This window comes from Rhynchophorus ferrugineus, unplaced genomic scaffold, assembly GCF_030347505.1.
Source record: "Rhynchophorus ferrugineus isolate W39M unplaced genomic scaffold, kcgeb_rfMv2 rfM8, whole genome shotgun sequence".
Classification (NCBI taxonomy): domain Eukaryota; kingdom Metazoa; phylum Arthropoda; class Insecta; order Coleoptera; family Curculionidae; genus Rhynchophorus; species Rhynchophorus ferrugineus.
This window is the reverse complement of record NW_027472587.1, coordinates 11632143-11656993: the sequence shown is the minus strand read 5'-3', so window position 1 is coordinate 11656993 and position 24851 is coordinate 11632143. Positions and strand designations below refer to the sequence as shown.

The 24851-nt window shown below is 32.2% G+C and overlaps 5 protein-coding genes across 5 annotated transcripts in view; 2 read left to right on the top strand and 3 right to left on the bottom strand.

Annotated features, from left to right (window-relative positions):
- Positions 1–24851, top strand: part of nolo (ADAMTS-like no long nerve cord) — a 546982-nt gene that overhangs the window by 290904 nt on the left and 231227 nt on the right. The window lies entirely within an intron of this gene.
- On the bottom strand, positions 8883–11784 carry LOC143200488 (uncharacterized). The gene is made up of 2 exons (XM_076410926.1): positions 11665–11784; positions 8883–9448 (listed from the first exon to the last, which is right to left on the bottom strand). Exons 1-2 carry the CDS (start codon positions 11716–11718, stop codon positions 8957–8959), a joined length of 546 nt encoding a protein of 181 aa, XP_076267041.1. The 5' UTR covers positions 11719–11784; the 3' UTR covers positions 8883–8956.
- LOC143201035 (uncharacterized) lies at positions 14064–14651 on the bottom strand. The gene is made up of 2 exons (XM_076411882.1): positions 14640–14651; positions 14064–14582 (listed from the first exon to the last, which is right to left on the bottom strand). The coding sequence occupies exons 1-2, from the start codon at positions 14649–14651 to the stop codon at positions 14064–14066; spliced, it is 531 nt and encodes a 176-aa protein (XP_076267997.1).
- Positions 17634–21077, bottom strand: LOC143201034 (uncharacterized). The gene is made up of 3 exons (XM_076411880.1): positions 21066–21077; positions 20352–21005; positions 17634–18315 (listed from the first exon to the last, which is right to left on the bottom strand). Exons 1-3 carry the CDS (start codon positions 21075–21077, stop codon positions 17722–17724), a joined length of 1260 nt encoding a protein of 419 aa, XP_076267995.1. The 3' UTR covers positions 17634–17721.
- Positions 22694–23755, top strand: LOC143200513 (uncharacterized). The gene is made up of 2 exons (XM_076410950.1): positions 22694–22902; positions 22962–23755. The coding sequence occupies exons 1-2, from the start codon at positions 22891–22893 to the stop codon at positions 23595–23597; spliced, it is 648 nt and encodes a 215-aa protein (XP_076267065.1). The 5' UTR covers positions 22694–22890; the 3' UTR covers positions 23598–23755.

The window sequence follows — 24851 nt, the reverse complement described above, 5'->3', positions numbered from 1 at the left end:
AAAATACGAATAGTGCAATGTTTATGGTATACAATGTACTTCTGCGGAAACCAGTTGTCATAGTCAAGGGATAATCAATGGATTTGAACCATGATTGGTACGAAAGCGCCTAATTTGACTTTCTAGCCATATATCATGATATTTAGCTCCAACAATTACCGAGATGTAATAATAAATACAAAGATACAGGGGAAGGTACATATACTGAATAACCGACGTTCCACCTTTCTTAAATATTAAACAATTTATTTGTTAAATATAATATATAATTAAATTAATAAGCTGTGAAAATAATAGAATCTTACAGGCATAAAGAAAGGAATTTAATCATTTCTGGATAATATTATCGTAAAATTTTGAATGTTATAGTCCCTCGATGAGATTATGGGATTTGAATGGATATTTCCATCATGTAAAGAGCACAGCACACGTGCCAAATGGTCTAAAATACTTTTATATTACTAGTAATGTTTATGAAATCGGTTTTTGGAAATAAACGATTTCATAAGAATTTTTCTTTAAATTGTTTCCCTTTTATTAAAATAAAATGTAATGCTAGTTAATACACCATTTTACTGTTTAATTATATAATACTATAACATAAGACTGTAAAATCAATACAAACAGTTCTACTGTAATTTTTGTGACATGTTGTTGATTGAACGGTATATGTCATACCAGATAATACTAAAAAATATGTCCATTGGCTTCCTCATACTTTATTATGTTTTGTTATTCTTATTCGTCCCAATCCAAGGGTAAAAAGTCAACAGTCGAAATATCAACCTCTATTTTCTATTCTTACTATTGATTATATTTACGTGGAAATATTGATGAATTATTTTGAAAGGTTTTAGAAGGTTTCAGAAAGGTTTTTTTAAAGCTGTAACACAGGAAATCCTATACAAGTATTGTCTTAATGGACAATACTAGTATTTTTCATCATCATCACAGTGTTTTAAATTTATACCTGTAAAACGACAAGAAACTTTTATGACTCTTTTCCTTAAACCATGGCTATCAATAATATTTCTAAACTTGGCAGCACTAAGTATCAGACACGGTCTGTAATACCTTGAGATTGAAGCATCCTTGGGTATTAGTATGGCAATCATCAATAAGATGTTACATGTCCATTCGGTCGTAAAAGGTTGGTTCTTTTGAAATTCCGCATAATCTGACAAATGATCAAAAGTACGTTTTGACTTTTTGCAGAGAAATTCAGAAAAGATCGAAGAAGAGACTAATTGTCTGAAGGCATGGTTTACAGTCACCTCAATAGGATAGGTATGGAAAAATATACCTTAACAAATTACTCTCACATATAACGTTTTAAAAAACAACTAATTCATATTCGATTAAACATTTTTTGTTTCTTTTTCAATATTAAGCCCGAAATATAAATAGCAACTGTCTTAGAGCTGCGGATACAAAATTTGAGAGCTGCTTTTTGAGCAAAATATTTATATATATATATATATATATATATATATATATATATATATATATATATATATATATATATTATATATAAATTTCTAAAAATGTTAAATCTATTTTTCAGTTGAATCCAGTTGATTGTATAATACATATTCGTTATTTGTGATTATATTTATTCTATATTTTAATATCATGAATAAATTTGGTAACATTATGTCGAAAACATTTATACAGTTTATCAAATTAATTCTAAAAGTAAAATACCTTTTTTTTCATACATATATACATGTCATAAACGTTTTATTACACCAATTTTAGCGTTATAATTACATAATAAGCATTTAGTTTCGAAGAGGATAAAAATCTCGACGCCCAGTTTTGCAGTAATAAAATCACAGCAGGATTTAATCATATGCAAAAACTACGGAGCGGACATCTGAAAGCACGTCTCGTAAACCATTAGTCATAACAATGGCAAGGTTAATTTTATATTCAGCTAATTTAAAATTCTCCTTTATTAATTATTTTGAAAATGTCTGGAAATGTTTAAATTTCTCAACTGAAATGAGTGCATTCGTAAATTACGTTGCACAACATTTAGCTGTGCTTTTAGTATATCGTTGATCTTACAATGTATAAAAAAGATGCGAATCATTAACTCTATGAATTATTTATAACATAAATTAACTCTATACATTCTGGTAATAATATGACATAAGACGGAGATATAACACTCTATATAATATCAGTCAGAAACATTCAGTTAAAAATTGTTAAATAATGGACGTAATTATATTATTCCGGTGACATACTGTCCCATAAAGGATGAAATATCAAATATATAACCTATTTTGTCTGAATATATGTTTTATTTTTCACTAAAATATCTAAAATATGTTGTAGAATTGTAAATAGATGTAATGGCCCATTCTGCACCATTGGAATTCACATTAATCGTTCAAGAACACTATATAAAACAGATTTTCTGAGGCCATATAAAAACAGTCACCCTCACAGTTCATTTTCAGATGTTTTTTGCTACGTTAAACTGATATATAAACCAGTAGATGTTTGAAAAACGTTTTTCCATTGCTATTACATATTAATATTTAATTTAAATTTAAAATGTTGATAACTATATTATTTTAGCAATGATATCATTATTATATTTAAGATATATATTTTATTCAATAAAAATAAGGCTAGTTTGAGTCAGTTGATAATGTTGACAGTATCGTGCACCATAAGTTCCTTACTCGAGTTATGATAAACAGAAAATAATTAATGAATAGTTCTAAATCATTAATCAGAAAGCGGTTAGAGGGAGAAACAAGTCAGGGATAAATTATTTAAAGCAATACCAGACTAAGGCTGTTTAAACTATCCATTCTTTCCATCGGTACATCTTGAAACTTGCCACTCTCATTATTCATTTGCAAGTGTTATTTGGCTTGTTAAATAGATATATTAACCAATAGATACTAAAAGATATTTATTTCTTCTATTGCTATGACATATTAGTATTTAAATTATATATAAAAATACAGCTGCAAAAATGGAACTTTAACATTTTCTGTTCTAAACACTTCATACTAAGAGAAAATAAATGTATTATTAAACTAATGAGATTTTTATATTTAAAACACCTTTTTTCGTTACAGGTGAGTCTACTTATATAAGATGTCAATTAAGCACTAAAAAGGTAAGCTAAATTAAACATTAAATATCTCTATTGTCTTAAAAATACTTTATAAATATTAACATATGTTCAGCAATTCTGTTGGTGAAGCTACAGCTGTTAAATCAAAAAACTATAGTAATTACACATGTATGCAAACAAATAGTCTATCTAGGTTTTGCGACGTAATGTTTATGTTCTGGATTTGCTGAATCTAAAAATGACTACCATATTGTCTTTGAACGACAAGTTTCATGACAATTTGGGTAACTATGTTAAATAAGTTATTACATTAAAATAAAAGAGAATAAACTTGAAAAATATTTTCTTACCATTAACGATACAAATTATTTTAACTAATATGCGTTCACTAGCACCTACTAAAATCTATTTTTTCCGTTGATGTGTTGGCTCCCTTTTTGTACATATTCGCATGTGGAAAGAATCTCGAAAGTCTCTCCGAAGCATCCAAGATTAATCTGATATCATTGAGATGCTCTATGTTTCTTGGTATATTTTCTCTATATCTTTAATATCCTGGTGAAACCGTTCACCTTACTCTTTACTCATATATACAATATTTTCTTGAAAATAGTAGAGATGAAGATGAAGAAAATGGCAACCTCATTAGGCAACCTAAAGTTTGAAATGTTTTTAACATTCTTTTGACGATTTTTTTTGTTTACAGTTGTATCAATATGATTTTCTTGAATGAAATCCAACCTTTTTTTGAGAATCAGTCAAGGTCATGATGAATTGTGTGGGTCAATACCATCCTTCACTTTTGCTTCTGAGAGGCCTGGATACTTGGAGTAATCTCCATTCTTGAGAAGTGATTTTACAAAATTCTTCAAAAATCCCAACCAATACAGTACCAATATTTCTAAAATGGAGGACGATCTTTTCACCAACTTTAAGCTCCGTCAAAGCCAATTCTTTTGGTTGAAGATCTTTGGGAAGAATCAATTCCTTGTAAGTTCTTGTAAATTTATTTGAGACATACGGAATGACTTACAGGAATAGAAGCATAAAAATCCACTCTTGAGTTGTCGAGAAGAGGAAACAATGGTGTAAATAAAATACAATTTATGTTCCCTTTTCTTAGCGTCAACTAATGCACAAAGACGAGTTTGATTATTTAAATGCACAGTATAAAAATACGTACAATTAAAGATATTAAATCAACACGTTATGGTGAAACAATTATGAATTGGATGGAAATGGCTTACTAAATCGTCTGCCTGAGTTTGTATAATACTAATTCAGTCATCTAATACTACAGTCAACCGATAATATACACGACATATAATAATTCTATTGTTCTTGATGCTTGACTTCAATTCTTGATACCTTTCCTTTCTTCTAAATTAAGTCTGTTGCAAATTATGATATTCTGTTCTTGGTTCTTTAATTCTTTCTATTTATTTTGACCAATTTTTTAGTCAATACTGTTGTGATGGTAAATTATGTTCTGATAATTCTTTCTCATCATTTCTGATTCTTATTTTCTGCGCACCGTGTTTTATTGCTGACGCTCCTCCCTCCGGTTCTTAGTGGTGGCTGAGAAGGCTGTTGCAAGAAACTATTTTCCTTATCTAGATTCGTTCAGAATTTCGGGGAGGGAAAGACTCTTCCAGCTAGGAACTTTTCACGCCGATAAAACACACCATAAGGGGCCCTCTACCAGGTCTAACTTTTGGCAGGCTTTGTCTAGTCTCTGTACCTGTACCCCCATTATCCGGAACATTCTACAACGAGCCGATGAGACATCCTTTTTACTAGACACGTATTTTCAGTTTGCTGGGCGCCTTTCTTACATTGGCCTAGCTTCTCCAGACATTCAATACAAGAGATATTTTATATTATCTCAAGTCATAATTATTTTCCCGTGTCACAAATATTACAAAAACAAATTAAATGATCTAATAGATTAGAACCCTAAAATATACAAAAGAAAAAATATTACGATTTTCATAAACTTAAAATTGGACAATTAACTTAAGTATAAATAAATGTAATTAAGTCTCAACACCGACATTGTGAAGCAGAGCTGATTTCTTTATGATGTATCTATGACTAGACGTTTATTATGATGTATCCATCATTATCCATCAAACCTTTAATATTCGTGCAATAAACTAATTATTGACGTCCTGGAATGTATCATCATATTATTTTCCAAAAGATATAGAAATCAGTTGAAAAAACTCAAACAGTTTCTTTATTACCGCACTGTGTTATTAACACTTTACGTTATTCAAAGTACTTCTCTGAATATACCTTCACACATACTTTGTCAAGGCATAAACAATTTGTAATGAAACACAGGCAAAACGTTAATAGCAAACGAACATAGCGTCCGTTTACTATTCCCAATCCATATCAGTCTCACCACCACAGAATATCATATTTCAATTAAATTATTACGGTATATTAAGTTGATTAATGGCAGATCCTGCTGTAACAATAAACCCAGACCTCCGCAAGACCACTTCGAAATAGTAATTAATATCGCCGAAAAACCTGTTGACTGCCGACCGTGAACTTGGTGGAATTCCTCGGTTTCTGCCGTACGGACCGCGCCCATCGCCACCAGGAAGCTCTGGGACGTCTCGCGGGTTTTTATTTTGCAGGAAACCTCTCGATTTTTCCCGATTGTTTTTGCGTTTTCGTGTTTGTTTTCGTATCAACGATCGCGACAAGGATCTGGGTCAGATCAGGAACTGTTTTGACTTGCAAATCGTTTTTTTTTATAACAAAACAATGGTAAGGATCCGTATATTATCGTGTAGATCGCACAATTAATATTATTACAGGGCTATTCTAGTTTATAAACTTGGAAAAATCGATTTCTTTAAAATATTTTCAAAGCTTAACGCTTTATGAATATGTGTTTTAGTGACACGGCATATAAAAACTATAGTTTAAACGCACTTTTCTGGGAACGATTGATATTAAATTAAAAATAAAAATTTCTTAAATTTTGCTGAACCGATTTACTCTATTTTTGGCAGCCGGTTTGGTTGGCGCAGTGGTAAAGGTAACAAAACGGTCCACGTACTGTTGCATTAGTCGTGGATTCTAGTCCTGCTAGGGCATGGTCGTAAATGTATGTTTCTGATTATTTAATATTTGTGTTTGAGACAAAATAGCGAAATCCCACAAGGAAAATGATCCCAGTCACGCCAGTAACCACTCGTTGGTCACTCGTCAGTCGGTAGGCTTAATGCCGTGAACCGTGGTTCGGAGCCCATATTAAACTGTCGGTCCAGTCCAGATCAAACCCCTAGTTGGTAAAAGGAGACATTAAAATATATGAAAAAAAAACTATAACAAAATGTGTACTATTTATATTACTGAATTATATTTTTCAGCAAATGGTGCTAATTATGCTACGAAATTCATTGGATTATTTTTCGAATATCATTGAAAATTGTTGGGGTAAGTTAATAATGTTAAACCACCAAAATATAAAGGGATTTTTCAAAATTTAAATTATTTTCGAATATATAGCTGTTTCTCTAAATCGATACTATAACTTAAGTGGAATTTTTACTATTTAAAATATGATATAAAATATGATAAAAAAAACTGTCGTATTCTGATGAATATATTTTGTTTTTGCTTTGTACAATAGTAGCGATTCTCTAGATTTAATTTTTTTTTGTTGGATTCAGATTACAAGGAGGGTACAAGATTGCATGTCCACACGGGCGCGCTATTTTGGAGACCTCCATTTTATCAATCTGTACCATTTTAATTTTTTGTCTTTTTTTTCTTTTATATATTTTGTATATATTAATAAACATCTAGTAAATGAATTAATAATAAAAATATTGTTTGTTTTTTAATTTGCTTGAAAAAATATATGTTGGTGATAAGTATGATATAGCTTCATATTTGAGGAAATGCAAGATTCAATGATCGTTGACTCAAAATTTACACAAAATATTACAAAAATATATTACAAAACCTTGTATAAACAAAATATTGATCAGTTCTTTTATTTTTCTGCAGCTAGATAGCTGAGCTATAGTTTTGTCGCACCGTTGGAGCAGCAAATATATTATTTATTCACAATTTCGGCGTAAATAACCTATTTGAAGTTCAAATGAAAGTTGTGTAGTGTGCTAAAGCTTTGAGGAGGTAAATATTGTGCTTCGTTTGAATACTATTTATTCCGATAAAGATGTGTTGATGTCTCCAATATGTAATATTGACATGCACAAGCTTAGTGCCTTCAAATTCCCATTAGTCCCATTTAAACTATTTTTTTTTATCGATTAATCCAATTGATGATTTTATTTATTGATGATTTCAATTTAATTGCTGCTTTCTCGTGGCCCTTGCCTATAGACATTATGATAGCATTCAGATTTCGGCTGTTCATTGGCATTCGCTTTAGACAATGCCTTTAGCCTTTGGAAGCTTACTTTATTCCCCAAAGACTGTTTAATTAAGGTCCAATTACGGGATCAAAGATTTTAGATAGAATAGATGAACTTGTTATGAGACGCGTTACAAAATTTGCTTCTTACGCAGAGAAATGAATATATTCAATATCAATCACTAATTTTTTTTATGCCAGAAATATAAATAGCAACCATCCTATTTCCCACATTTATTCCATATAACTACTCTCGTGTATTTATTATTAAGGCCATCCTCCCTCTTCGACCAACAATTTCTTTTATAATTCATTATTCGAACAATCGATATCAAAAAACAGTCAGATTTCACCGCCCTAATAAAAACTGGATTATTCCAAATCCCAAAAGGACAAGACCAACAAGATCCCTTAACAATTCCATTCAAACTTCGGCCATTTAACCTTTCGACAATTTGTTCTTAGATAAACAGAGAAAGTATAATCAGAACGGAAGAAACCATTTCGATATTTATCTTGAATTAAAAGTCTCTTTCAGTCATTGAATGTTTGACGGGCTTAATAGTTTATATCCCTTTAAATAATATCTATATTTTCTTTACCATATGTTTTCTATCATTCGGGCCTATCAATTAGTTTTTAGAGGATTAAAAAAAAACTTTTCCATTTTGTCGTTGAAGCAACATTTCACACAAAAATATCCAAGCTTTCAGGTTATTCCCATGTTCTTCACGCTATTGCAGATAGGGTCTTGTGTTATCCCAATAATTCTGCAAATTCTTCTTGAGTTTTAGATATATCATCATCGAATAATGCCTTCAAGTAATCGTCTTGAAAAATGTTTGACCGTCCAAAACAGTATTTGTCTTCAGCGACCATATCCATATCACCACTTTTAAATCGATTACTCACTTACTCGGTATAAATTAGATAATTTTCATTGCGCTGAAAAAAAATTGTTCACATTTCACTCGACGAAATGACACATACTGAAATGCGAAGCAGTGAGGCTTCAACATGAAGTTGGTTATGAATGTAGCCGAAGCGACAGTAACATCATTAGTTGTTAATCCTTTAATATATAGGTATATCCGATAATATAATGAGTAATCTAAAATAACTATAGAAACAGACGAGATGTTGTTAACATGTCCGTAAAAAAGCTCGAAACTTTTATACCCACCCACATCGGCTTTTTATGTTAAAATCGTTGTTTTTTACATTTATGTCGTAAGTAAATAACAACGTAACTTTTTTTCTTCAACGAAAACATCAGCCAACGTAAACTTTACCTTTTTATTTTAATCCCATCTAAATTTTGCGTAAACAACAAACATCTAAACTACTTCGAAATAATGGAGAAATAAAAATGCAACGTTTTACATATTGGACCTTTTATTGTTATTTTTTACGACTTAAGAACTAAGTAAATAAGTTAAAACATCATAATCTTACAAATAATATGCATGTGCCCCGGCAGCGTAAACTTGTGGAGCGGCAACCAAGGCAGGGCTATGGACAGTCTTACTGGTAGCGATGGTTCCTGATGGTCCAGCAACTACGGTATCTAATTGCTTTTGAGAGACGACTCCAGCTGAATATGCGAATGGCGCGGAATAATGAGGAATGAACGGGCTGTTGTAAGCAAATGGAGCTGAGTAGGCTGCGATTAAGGGTGCTCCATGGGCAGTGTAAGCAAATGGTGTAGGATAAGCTACATGAGCTGAGTAAGCTACTGCAGGGGCTGGAACGACATCAGCAACGACACCAGGAGTTTCTTGTTTAATGATCGATCCTCCTGGAGAAACAGATGATATGGAACTACCGTCTGGTCCTACCACGGTGGTTCTAGTGCTGGGTCCTTGGATAATCTTGGCGGATGATGGCGCCACCACAACACTCGCTTGGGCAATAGCCAAAATGGCGAAGAAGGCTGCAATAACCTGTAATAAATAAAAAAATTACTTAAAATTGCATAATTTCACAAAAAAACGAGTAAACTATAATACAACCTACATATTACAATAAATTATAATTAAAACGAATAAATACATTAAATTAATGAAAGATGTTCAATATGATGATACTTCTTAACTCATCCGATGTTCCTTGACGATATTGCTATATTTTTTGATAAAAATGCCCATTGTAGAAATATAGGTTAACGAATACATACATATATATATTGAAGTAGGAAATTAGATGTTAAAAACAGGCTCCTCAGAATGCTTATTATCTTAATGTCGCTGTTTTTATAGTAGGCTTTGAATTTGAAGAAAGATATGGTTTCTATGATTTCTAAGGTTTTTTTGTATTTTCAAAACGCTGCATTGGACTTAAACTTAAAGATTTTGGCATATTTTATACTTAAAATAATTAACAGTTTACATTGTGTGTTTTTTATTATTTTTTATTATATATGTGGTACACACAAATATCACAGACTCTGTCAAGAAGGTTTCTGCTGATTTTTACGGGTAATATATTGAAAAACTATAAAACTGATAGTTTCCCTCTCAGGTTTGATACTTTTTTGTGTTAATACGTTTGAAGGAGAAAGGAGAACGCCACGAGTTAGATTTTGGTATCCACATGATCCAAAAGGTCAGCAAACTAAATATCAGATTGGGTATAATAAATAAATTGTGCAAAAAATGTTGGCAAGCTTCAAAAAGTTAAGGAGAAATATGGCTCTAGTTAAATGTAACGATAATCTTTGAAATCATATTAACAAGCAGGAAAATTAATAAAATAGAAGCTTATAAAATGTGATTTTCTAAGATGTAACATAAATTAAAAGAAACATTTTTCTCTTTGTCAACTTTTATGTATATTAAACTCTGAAATGAAATAATTAGCAACAATTCAATATCTAATAATATATCTGTTATTTCTTTCTCATACTTGCTTTTATCTTTTTTACAATAACATAAAAATGAAGATTTTAAATATCACAGACAATATTCCAAAACCATTCATAGTTTCGTGAACTACTAGCAACAAACAATGACGAAAAAATCTTTCTTTGCATTTATTGGTCCAATACTCTTGATTTCTTTCAACACTTTTAATTGAAGAAATATTCGCTATTTGAATCAAATTTCTAAGCTCCAGAAACGAAATAAATGAATAAAAATGATATTAAGATATATAACTTAACTTAGAACACATCCAAAGATTTAGATTTAAATTGACTGGGCATTTTGTCGAATAAGGAATCAAAAAATTACTCTTAATAATTAATTCAAAGATTACTCTCATAGAGGTATATGAATAATGTCAATCTACTGATGGAAATTGAATATGTTTAACGAAGATTATGATCAATATATCTCACTACAATAAATAATTAACAAATAATAATAAAACAAATAGCCTTATTTTAATAAAATATGACAAAATTGTAGTATAAAAATATCATGCAAAATTATTATGAACTTGTAACTTTTAATGGAGTGAAAACCTATATTCATAAACATTACGGTTACATAAGTATATTCAATATTACATTTAAGAATATTAAGATAACATGTTGTTAAGATACTCATGCAACAATAAAATGATTTTGTAATATATTTTAAAATAACAACATTTAATCGAATTGATTAATATAAATTAATAATATATTTCAATTTGCTAATAATATTGATATACCATTCAAATATTTTTATAATTTGGTCTTTTAAACACCTTTATTTTAATTTGTTATCATTGTTTTATATTTCAAGGAATTGTAAACTCAAAAAAAATTAAATTAGTATGTTTATACTTGTTTATCAATATTTTATTTTGAAAATCTAGAATAAGAATTAAAAGAAATAAAAAAGTTAGAAAATAAAATTGTTAAATTAACACAAATGATTATAATATTTCATATATTATTTTGTTTTCATACATCTTTAATTAATTTTATTACTATTATTTTATAGAATATTCCGAGAAATTGTTAAACTACGTCTGAACACTGTGTTATTTTGTAATTGAAGAATGAAAATTAAACTGAAACTGTTTTGATACATGGTTGATGATAGTTTTAAAATTAAAACTCCGGTGACTTGCGATTTCAATTCATTGAATGACAGATAAGAGAAACGTAAAAAATGCATATTTCTAACTTTTCACTGAAAACAAGTATGAATAGTGTAAGATTGGTACTTACGGCTGATTTCATGGTGGTTTTGCGGCTGAAGACGCGGATGACTGTACGAGCCATCGATGAGGAAGCTTTTTATAAGAGGTTGATGTCCTTCGCGTACTGCCCCCGGATCACGGACTTTGGGTAATTTTTAGGCGTAGGACACTTTTTGCTCTTTTTGTCTCGATTGTCAACGGTGAGGGCGTCTGCAATTTGAGCGCGTCGGATTATCGAAACCATAAATTTAAATGTGTTCCAGTATACGGTACCACGATGGTATTGGCTTGTATCGTTACGTCTATCTGTCGTTCGGGACGTGGCCATAAAAGCAAAGAACGGCTGAAGTATGGTAATAAACGAGAAGATATAGAACCTTCGTAAAATATGGCCGAGTAAAATAAACAAGTAGATAAAGCGGGTTCTATTGCTGATGATTTTTTTTCTGGTTCGGTCGATGGGATATTTATTCGGTGCAAATTTGCGAAGATAAAATCGTCCCTCTTCGATTGCATTCTTTGTTGGAGGACATCTGCATCTGCTTTCAACAGTGTATTTATTTCATCGCCTGTATATCTTACGCCATGTTCTATACAATTGTATACTGCAAGAGTATTAAAAAATAATGTTCAATATTTGTAACTTTCATTCAGTTTTTAGCTGTGACAACGAATACAGTTTCACTTTAGGTCAGATTTAGAAACTGACTACATTCCCCCAAACACTATTCAATTACAATCCTGATTTGGCGCCCGAAAACGCGGATTGGAAAAAGTGCTACTAAAACTGGTTCCAATGCATGGAAAAGTGTAAATTTTCGTAGAAACAAGGAACAATAAATTAAATTTTATGTCAGAAATATAAATAGCAGCCCTCAACCCCAACCTAATGTATTCTATCTGTATATTTTAAACCATTTTTTATACGAAAACTAATGAAAAATGCCCTATAATATATATAAACATTATGAGGTTCGGTATTTAAATTGTAATTGTAATAATTGTTGAAACTATTGTTGATAATTATAAAACCATTTCTATTAGAAGCTTGTCTGGACTGGAAATAAATTTTATTTATATATCATCTTCTTCAACTTCAACAAAGTTGAATTGACCTCGATACATATCTGCCCTAACACTTTCATTCCATTTTAACAATGCGTAATTCACTAAACCTTGCTGATCATATCATATGCACAGAAATTCTTTATGACCATGAATACTCTGTTTAAAATATTAATGTAGATGGATTTTCTGGAGAACTCAAGACTTTTTGACAGACACTCTCAACTCATTCATCAAAAGACAAGTTTCACAAACCAGCGTCATTAAACATGTTCTTCGTTGTTATAATAAACTGCTTCATACATATTGTTTTCGTTTCCCTATCAATATCTGGAAATCGTTTACTTTCTAAGAGAACAATCTTATGTCAAGTCCCATTGTTTGTAAATATGTTTATGCATCATCGCGTTCATGTAGCACTGGATGCCAGAAGCCGAGGAAAAAATTAAGAAAAATGACTGACTGCACCGTAACTAGCAAAGTTCCTGCATATGTTCTTGTGTTTAAGCTTTTGCTTGTCTTTGTCAGTTTTTCCAAAATATTTTACATTTTACATCATCGCCTCTTGCATCCTAACGGGTATCTTGAACCCTTTTTGAACCTGTAGAGACAGGCCGGTTGTTACAATGAGCACGATGTCCTTGTAATATATTTATTGAAATAATGGGGAATCCCCTACATCACGATACGCCACTGGTCTGGAAACAATTGAATCATCAACTCCTAAGCTTGTTTTGAGAGTTTGGGTTGAGTTTTTATTCAATAAGTCTTGAGAGTCCATTGCCTTCACACTTTTGACTCTCCAGGCCATTGTTTGACAATAACATCAAAATGGCTATTGAATTATTGATAAAGTTAAAACCAAAACCGACGGCGAATTGGGATATGACCGAGCAGCATCACCATAAATTTCTTAAAGTGTTTGATGGGATTCGGTAGCAGATTTCTTTACACAAAACAGAAGATGTGATTTGGAGCTTTCCATGATTACACAATGAATAACTCAGTCATACAAAAAGAAAAACTATTATTTTATGTAGGCAAATGTCATAACCATCGAGTTTAATAGTTTGGTTAGGTCGTTTAAGAATTATTTACATCGATAGTTTGCATATTAACCAGTGTATAATAATTAAAATTCTAATAATATTTTTTTTAAAATATGTTATACAAGGTTATGGAGCCGTGAAAATTAATAAAGACAATCATTTTTACAAAGGTGCTAATTTTTATTTACAGTATGAACGTTTACTATACATCATTTTTATTACATTTTTCACATATCTCTCTAAATTAGATTATTAACAATTTATTGATTATAACTTTAAATATATTATAGCATAAAATATATAATTCTTAATATTAGTAGGCATGAGGTTTGTATGATCCATCATCGTACAAGGTTTCCGTGTAATCGTGAACATATTGCCCTTCATGTCCATTGTTATCGATATCGTGTGCTGCGTATCCGAAAGCTGCTACGGCTGGAGCGATTTTAGCTACGGATGCTACAACTGGGGCGGCATGAGCTACAACTGGTGAACCACCGGTGGCAATGGTACCGGAAGGTCCAGCAACAAGAACGCTTTCTTTCTGGTAAGCAGACGAGTGAGCGACGACAGTGGATGGAGCGGCTGCAGCTACAGCCGGAGCAGCATAAGAAACGACAGGAGCTGGAGCGACAATGGGAGCAGCATGAGCGACGAATCCTGGCTGTTCCTCGTGAATAATTTGACCACCTGGTGCGTGAGCAGCGATCACGCTTCCTTCAGGTCCTACTAGGGTAGTCTTGCTGCTAGGTCCTTGCAAGATTTTAGCGGATGGCCCAGCCAACCAGCCAGCATTGCTTACAGCCAAACAAGTAAAGAAAGCAACGGCAACCTATAATCATCAAAATAACATTACCAATAAATCCCAATAAAATTTAAATATACTTACAAAAGATTTCATGGCTGTTTGTTTGATTTAGCGTGTTGATCAAGTGACGCCGAAATATCGGTGGCTCACACTTTTTATACAGACAACGAGGATAGCCTTGCCCCTTCAACTGACCGATCATTTCCTAGATCGACCCGAACCGAAAGGGAGACAAACGTTTGAACTTGGAACTGTTAAAATATGAAGTCATTGCTAGGGCGTGTTTTGTATAGACCGTTGCATTTAACCGAAAATACATTCTAATCGCAGAAGATGACGGCTTAATCGAAACTATAGGAAACGGTCAGTCTAATAGTTGAGGCGTGGTAAGCATTATTACTTCTATTATTCCTCGTTGAGTGGTGATTAGTAATGTTTTGTTCTGATTTGATGGAAATGAGTTTACTTCTTTGAACAATATAACAATACGAATTTGTCTAATCCTATTTTTCTCCATAAATTATCAAATTTTCAATTACACAGATCTGTAAAAATATGCCGAAGAGCTGCTTAAATTTTGTGACGTAATATTGAGATTTTTGGATGTGATATATCGTCATTTTCGGATTTATTCATTCATTCATTTTTATCATAGGACGACTCACTGTTTGCCAAATTCGGTAACTAGAATATATCCAAAGTCTTTTTGTACATACGCCATTAAGACGTTTGATGTATTTCCTGCCACAAATGCAAATTCGTTTTAGAACTGGGCAATATTTTCCTGCCCATTTTATTCTAGTTGAAAAGAGACACACTGCCGTCTGTTTAGTTCGAACATGTAACCGAACTAGCCTGTTAAAGATGTCCGGTTGTCAAACATACGCAAAATTCTTCAGAACAATAGTGATAAGCCGTTATAAACCGGCAAACGTTATTTTAATGCTTGCTTGGTTTGATAAATTTCAAATCTCTGCTTATTATTACTCTGATTAAAAATTCCGAAGCCAGATTTTGTCTCTTATCACTTACTTTGAACAGGAACAAGATAATATATAATCTTGCCAATTAAATTGGTTAGAGAAGTGAGCATTTTTACTGTTAAATATTAATTTGCTATGAGTTTTAATTAATTTTTTTTTAACGTATTGCAGCTGAAATATGTCAAAAAATTAAATATATGATCTTGAAATCACCGACAAAAAATCGTTCTCATACGAAGCGGCTGATAAATCACGTTCAGCTTGATGTTCGCTCTATCAGAGAGTAAATATACGTAATGTATAAAAACGGTGAATAGTTTTTCAATACAAATATCATTTAATACAATTATTTCAAAGAAAACTGTTAGCCAGAAAAGTATCGAATAGGTAAAATAGAACTTCCAGATATTGCTTTTAAAAGAATAAAAATTTCAATAACATATAATAAAATTAAGGAAGACTTATTATCCCAATTTATGTATTTAGATGAGACATGGATATTTCAGATTGGGATCAATATAGCCAACGGTCACTCATTGCAAAATAATAATAAAAATAGTTTCATGACAACAAAAGTTAATGGAAAATGGTAAATGTTGAAAAAACAATTGATTAGGTTTTATTAGTCATAACATTTATTAATAATTCATTACAGATATATTGTACTTCATTCTGAAAACAGGAATGGTTAGTAACATCTTCGGTTTGGATGATCTCGAGCAGACATATTGGAGAAAAAATTGACAAATGATGGAATTGTGAACAAATGTTAGATACATTTGTTCAAATTAACAGCTTCGTTATTCACTTGAATGAAACTTTCTCAATGTGATATGATTGAATACTGCCAATTTCCGAGAGACTAGAGAGTAGAAACAAGTAAAGGTGAGTATATAATTAATATATGATAACTATAGGAAATTTTATTGCAGAACGTAAAAGGTGTATGTACACAGATATATGTGCAATTGTTCAGAATATACATAAGCATTTGGTTAAAATGTGTCAGGAGAGAAAGAATAGTAACTAATTTGCAGATATGGTAAATGCATTAAGGAGAATGCACTGATTAAATCTAGTTTTATCAGGAAATATGGATACAAGTATTAACAGAACAATCGAAGGGGAAATACAGTGATATCAAAACGTCTTTGCCCCTAACATGGCACCAAAGGACTGAAGATACTCAGGATATACAATTGTTATTTAGATGGATTTGGCCTCCAGCGGATAAAACTAGATAAAAATCCTAACCTACAAACGATTTTAACTGTGTAGTTAATTGTCGTATAAGTCATTCGATAATATATGCATTAGATTTACTATACTGTTAAAATAAATTATATTTGATAATAGTATCTTTAACGATTTTACTTAGATTAGAATTTTGTTGTATCTCAAAGCCAAACTGAACTAAAACTCAGAGTTGATACGGCAACATTGCGACGTTTTGACGTCAAAAATTTCGATGATGTATATACAAAATAACTTAGAATGGACTATATATTAAAAAAGTTATTACATTAGAATAAAAGAGAATAAAACACTTAACAATTGATTTTATTTGCACATCATTAACGATAAGAACGACTAAAATTCACTCAAATCATATCATAGATATTGCGTGGTATCTTTTTTCAACCCCTTTAACGTCGTGATGAAATCGTTCACCTTGCTCTTCACGCGCATCTCCTACATTTTGCAGTGTAGTCAAGCTGAAAATGAAGAAATTATACTTTTAGATTCTAGGGAACTTAAATATTGAAATGCTGTTAATATTCTTTCTTGTTGATTTGTTTATAGTTAGGGTATTTATGATTGTTTAAATATGATCGCCATAAAATCAATCCCCCTTTCTTTTTAATGAATTATGAGACAATCATAAGCCCTCCAATATATTGATCTTTATATATATAATAGGTAAATTGACTGAATATTTAAATTGAATAATCGAATCGATTTGATGAATGATTTCTGAATCATCATATGTTTTATAAGGATTAGGAATCACTTCATTTAAATTTCAACCAGTGAACTAATTCAGTATTTAAAAAAAAACATTGAAAATTACAATTGTATTTTATTTGTTTGTTTTCTTTTTCATTTTTTGCGTTAACAAGTTGACTATTTCATATTACTACACTTAACATAAACATATTTTCGTAATTTTGAGGGAAGGCCTAATGATGGTAAGCATGAGGTTTGTAAGATCCGTCATCGTACAAGGCTTCGCTGTGGTCATGTACGTATTGACCTTCATGACCATTGTCATCAACATCGGCGTGAGCAACAGAGGCAGCATAAGCTACGACTGGGGCAGCATGAGCTAGAGCTGGGGAAGCGTGGGCAACTACTGGGGCAGCGTGGGCAACGTGGGCAACTACTGATGGATGGGAAATTACGCTAGAGTATACCGAGTGGGTAGTAGCAGCTGGGGCGGTATGAGCAACAACTGGGGCGGCATGAGCAGCAACTGGGGCAGCATAAGCAACAGCTGGAGCGGCATGAGCAACAACTGGGGCGGCATGAGCTACAATTGGGGCGGCATAAGCAACAGCTGGAGCGGCATGAGCTACAACTGGGGCGGCATGAGCAACTACTCCGGGATGTTCTTCGTGGACGATTTGACCACCAGGGGCATGAGCAGAGATCACGCTACCTTCGGGCCCGACAAGGGTAGTTTTGCTGCTGGGTCCTTGCAAAACTTTAGCAGATGGTCCAGCCAACCAACCAGCATTGCAGACAGCCAAACAGGCAAAGAAGGCGACGGTTACCTAAAACACAAAAATCAGCATAAGTAAAGCATCATTATTCAATAACAATATTTAAAAACTTACGAAAGATTTCATGGTAGTATTTTTGATACTGTTTATGATCAAGTGATATCGATACACATATTACCCAGTGCTTATATACACCACCAATTGACCTTGCGACTTACAAACCCCAATTATTTCCTAGATATATGAGTGTAAGAACCTTCAAAAATTATCTATATATTGTCTGAGTGTCTTATAGCCGATATTAAAAAAATATACTGTTTTCGTTTCACTTTTAAATGTTATTGACCCTCATTGCTTTCAAATATTACATTTTCTTCTTCGGATAATGCTTTTAAATAAATGGTCTCGTGTCACAATTATGACGATTATGAAATATGTTTTACAGATTAAAAATATTGATCAAATACAGTAAAGTTTAATCCACAGAAAAAGTGCCAAAATCAAATATGTCATAGGAAATTGTATTGGAGGTCGCCAACTTTTATATTGTTTTCAAAAAAACACGGAGAAAGTTACAAAAACATAGCTTAGGGTGACAAGAATTTTAACTATAGCGTATAAAAATTATATTACGTTTTTACGTAATATTTTTATTAGGGTTGTTCCAAAAGAATTTTAGGTTTTTTCATGTTTTTCAAATTTATCTAATCAATGACATATGTGCCAAAACGACAATCGATGTTCTTTTAACGCTTTTCTGTTAAAATCATAATTTGGTCTGTGTAGACTTTGTCTGATTTATGTCGGAACAACTAGTAATTTTTACAAGACCCATCTTGGGTACTTGGATGCAGTGAAAATGGTAGGTGAGCAGAGGAATATCGAGGCTATACCATGGATGCAAAATTTGCTTACCAATCTCATTCAATTGTTACTGTAGTCACTAAATATGTGAATGATATGACGTAATTATGAAACAAGGCCTTTCCTAATGAACTATTCTGCTCATTTTGACTTCATGGTCATAATATTCTTCGATTACACTGGTTTCTAACAGTAAAGAGGCTAGAATAAATGATTTAGCCGGTTTGAAGTCGCTCATGATGAACTATTTCTTCCTAATCCCACCAACAGTTTAGCATAACCTTCCTTGTCATCAATTTTAAGCTTCAGCCACAATTTTTTTACATATTATTGCCGTAGATAATCTACTTTATATCGCCCGTAATGATCCCTTCTAAAAATGTTTCAATATCGTCGCGTTTCCCCAGCCATTCACAAATCGAAAGAAAACATAGCTCATAAAAAGTTTACTTCAATATAATTGAGAGTTTCATAGAATTTTTCAATGATAGGTTAGTCAAGACGAGACTAATGGTTCCCTTTTCTTAAAAAAGAAGGAATAGCATGGCGAAATAACCTCTTGGGACTATTGTAAACTCATACCATATTAATAATAAAACGAATATTGCAAGGACAAAAATAAATATGTAGATGATGAATTAGTAGAATCCTAGAAAAGCTATTTTTTATATATCGGAAATTAGTCCTACAGTAAAACAATAACTTACACAAAATTTATTTTCAGGTTCATCAACGCTACAAGATATACATGTTAGTTGTAAGATGCTAACACCTGTTTAACACAATCCAGAAATATAAATACCTATTCAGTTAACTTCTGTAAAATGACGTTATAATATTATTTACCAACAATTTATTTCTTCATTATTTATTTCTACTAAGAAACATATCAATTATATATTCTTATTAGCATAAATCAAATAATCCACTTCGAACTTTTTTAAATCTGTAATTAATTTCTCGTGATAGTTTAATGAACTTAATTGCAAACTTTAAAATGTTCATTATCGTAATTAGTAAAATGAAACACAATAGTTTGTAAAAATATGCTACATTTTATTATTTCTATACATTATTATTTATCTACTGAAGTTACCTAATATATTTTAAATATATTACAATCTTAAATGCCATTTAGTCTGAACTAATATGATATTTAGGATTATAACATATTTAATGAACACATGTATCCGTATGTACCGTTATCGTTAATGATGGTAAGCATGAGGTTTGTAAGATCCATCATCGTACAAAGTTTCGCTGTGGTCATGTACGTATTGACCTTCATGACCATTATCATCAGCATCAGCGTGAGAAACTACTGGAGCAGCATAAGCTACGACTGGGGCAGGGTGAGCAACAACTGGGGCAGCATGAGCTACGACTGGAGCAGCGTGGGCAACAACAGCAGAGTGAGGTCCAGTAGAGATAGAACCAGATGGTCCAGCTACAACAACACTGTTGTGTTCATAGGCGGAAGAATGAGCTACGACAGCAGAATGAGCTGAAGGTACAGCATGAGCTACAACTGGAGCAGCGTGAGATACCACTGATGGATGAGAGATTACGCTAGAGTAAACGGAATGGGTGGTAGCAGCTGGGGTGGCATGAGCAACAACTGGAGCGGCATGAGCAACAACTGGGGAGGCATAAGCAACAGCTGGGGCGGCATGGGCAACAACTGGGGCAACATGGGCTACAACACCTGGATGTTCTTCATGTACAACCTGACCTCCGGGAGCATGAGCAGAGATTACACTGCCTTCAGGTCCAACAAGGGTGGTCTTGCTGCTGGGTCCTTGTAAAACTTTAGCAGAAGGACCAACTAACAGACCAGCATTGCAGACAGCCAAGCAGGCGAACAAAGCAACAACGGTCTGAAATAAGAGAAAGAGATTATATTGCTTGATTTTCAACGCAAGCTTATGATTACTTACGAAGGAGTTCATGATTGTATTGACACTATTTCGGATCAAATGTTATCTAGACCGATGCGACAGAAACATTTTATATGAAAACTGGCGACCTTGTCAATTTAATCACCAATTATTTCCTAGACAAATTAGTTAAAAGTAACCTTCAAATGTACTTCTTCATTCTTAATATTCCACGTTTAGATTCCATAAATTTATTTTATATAAAATCAAACTATATAATTGTTATAAATAATATAACGTCTTTAAACTTTATTTAATTAAATTAAAGTTAAATTAGATTATGAACGAACTACGAAATGATTGTTAATAACAACTATGCCATATTTTAGAGGACAAAATTTACAATTGGTGTATAATTTGAGTGTTTTTGGGCTGAATTTTTGTTCAATAAGTCTTGCAATTCATTGTTTTCGAACTGTTTTGGTTCGTCATGCTGTTATTTGGCCTTTTATAACAAATCCGACACTTTTAACTTATGGAAACCAGAACGGACAATTCAAATATGACGAAGTAGCATTAGAATAAGTTTTTAAAAATATTGGACAGATTTCGGCAGCAGATTTTTTCAAACTGAACAATAAAAGTAATGATTACTGCAATTTTAAGTGTACTGTTTTTACTATCTGTATGTATTGAAAAACTCAATAAAGATAAGATAAAACTAGTATGTTAGATAGAGAAATGTCAAAACCATCGAATATATATGAAATTCTAACATTAATTTTTACTATAAACAACAACTGAGCAAAAAATTAAGAGACAATAAAATATTATTTGTTTATTAATAAAGAACTGATATTCAAATACTGCAAATCATCAAGTGTTGTTAATTTATAGTGAGAGTTCGTTTTAACCATGTCTTGGTTCAATAGGGGATAGTAAATAAAAATGTGATAGAAGATTTATTTATTTATTAATTTATTTTGAATAAGTAATTGAATTGAATAAATAACCACCAGTTAATTGAAAAACTTTTAATAAGTCAATTTGGAAAAATAGATTTAATTAAGTCTAACCGTACTCATCATGTGTGATATATAGTGTCTATGACACTTTTTTACGAAAATATCTGGTGTATAGAATCAAAAAAGTGTCATTTTATCGACATGGAATTCAGATACCACCAGAAAAATGGAAAGGTAGTAGTTGGTGATGGAAAATATTTTAAAATAACATGATAATTTAAATAACATTTTAACATTTTATAATAGTTAGAATTAAGTTAAATTATTAGTTATTATTAAGTTAAAAATAACATTTTCTATGATATGTTTTCATTTAAATATTGAATTTAAACTAACCAAAATAAATTCACAATACTTGTTATATAAATAAACTGTTCCAGTTTTTAAATTTAATTGAAATATATTAATTTTTATAAAGGAATATATTTGAAAAATAACAACTTTCCATGATGAATGTTAAATTCACCAAAGAATTTAAATTAATAAAAAGGAATTCACCATGATTGACATATAAGATAATGAACTATTCTAGTTTATATATAATGTGTTTATTATTTAACTAAATTAAATTAATTTTAGTTTTGTAATAACTGCATTTTAAATTATATAAATGAAAGTTATTTTAGATTCGAGTTAAATTGTCATAAAAAACCGATCAAAATCTTCTCACTCCATTTCTTCTTTATTGCTTTATCAAGGACATATATCCCTAATACGACGTAGAGTATGACTAGTAAAATTCCACTATGTTTATCCGGAATGTAACCACAGTTCGAAGGACAAGGTCGTTATTTTAACTATATAAGAGCAAACAAATTATTTTGCAATATCAGTCGATCAATATCTAATCATTTGCAATAATGAACTCCTTTGTAAGTGTCCGTGTGGAGACAAATGCAATTTAGAAGTATAATTATGTTAATTTTTTTAGGCTGTTGTCGCTTTCTTTGCCTGTTTGGCTGCCTGCAATGCTGGTTTGTTAGTTGGTCCTTCCGCTAAAGTTTTGCAGGGACCCAGCAGCAAGACCACCCTCGTTGGACCTGAAGGTAGTGTAATTTCGGCCCATGCCCCCGGAGGTCAAGTAGTATACGAAGAACATCCAGGATTTGTTGCTCACGCTGCACAAGTTGTTGCTCACGCTGCCCCAGTTGTTGCCCATGCCGCTCCAGTTGTTGCCCATGCTGCTCCGATTGTAGCTCATGCTGCACCAGTTGCTCACTCTACCGTTGTAGCTCACTCATCAGCCTATGAACACGAACATGTTGTTGTAGCTGGACCTTCTGGTTCCATCTCTACCGGCCCTCACTCCACCGTAGTTGCCCATGCCACCCCTGTTGAAGCTCATGCCGCCCCTGTTGCACCAGCCGCTTCAGTCGTATCACACTCTGCCTCTGTTGTAGCTCACTCTGCTCCAGTCATCGCTCATGCTGCCCCAGTCGTAGCTTATGCTGCCCCAGTTGCTCATGCTGATGTAGATAATAATGGACACGAAGGTCAATACGTACATGATCACAGCGAAACTTTGTACGATGATGGCTCCTACAAACCCCATGCTTACCATCATTAGGGTTCTTTGTTATATAACCAATAATTCCTACTTTTAACACAACACTTCTACACTATTCTTATAAGTGTTATATAAAATGTTTTGATGATCTTTATAAGAACAGTGCACAATTTGTTAAAAAAAACTATATGTTATAATAAGAGAAAATATAAAATACCAAAAATATATCTAGTTTACTCGTACTTGAAGTTTTATTAATTACTAGAATATAATCTTATATATAAAACTAGCGACCCGCCCCGGCTTCGCACGGGTGCAATGTTGATACTAAATTAAATACACTACAGAAAAAATATGAACGTTGTATATAAAAACATAGCGGCCCGCTCCGACTTTGCACGGGCATAAAATATATATGCCTATGTCACTCAATGAAAACATGATTAAAATCGATCCAGTATTTTTGGTTCATTCATTACTGCCCTTGGCCTGCACGCATTAAATTTGGAGTAAAACAATTCCTCTTCCTCTGTACTTACTATGAAGATTTCCTGCTATCTTTGGAATATCTAAATTCATACAATTTTTATTACATTACACATTTTTAAACGCAAAATTTAAATTTGTAATATCTCCGAAAATATTTGTTTAATTTACATGCTGTAAGGAACCATATTGATCTATATTAATTGCACACTGTATTTAAGGTACTTAATTCGATAAGGATTAATGCCGTATTGCTTAAAATAGCTTCGTAAATAAGCCATTTTCTCACGTAAAAAGTAAACAATAAAAATGGTTAATGTGGGTTATCCCTAAAAGATAAACATATACCATCGCGGACTTTTTTGTAGACCTTTTTATGGTGTACAATACTGTAATACATTAATTTGATCTAACTCGTAGGGTTAGGCAGCGATTTTGCTAATTGCTAAATAAGCCTAAAAAAATAGGTTAATTTACGACATCACGTTAGAAACCTCTAAAATTAGCAATGTTGCCTTAGTATATTATGCATGTATTATACATATAAACCTTCCTCTTGAATCACTCTATATATTGAAAAAAACCGCATCAAAATCCGTTGCGTAGTTTTAAAGATTTAAGCGCACATAGGGATATAGGGACAGAAAAGGCGACTTTGTTTTATACTATGTAGTGATTATCATGTCACAATATTCGTTCTCATACTCCTCCGAAACGGCTTGATCGATCCTTATGAAATTTTTATACATATTCAGTAGGTTTGAGAATTGGCTACTATCTATTTTTCAAACCCCCTATGTGAGAATGGGCGTCCATCCCAAACTTTTT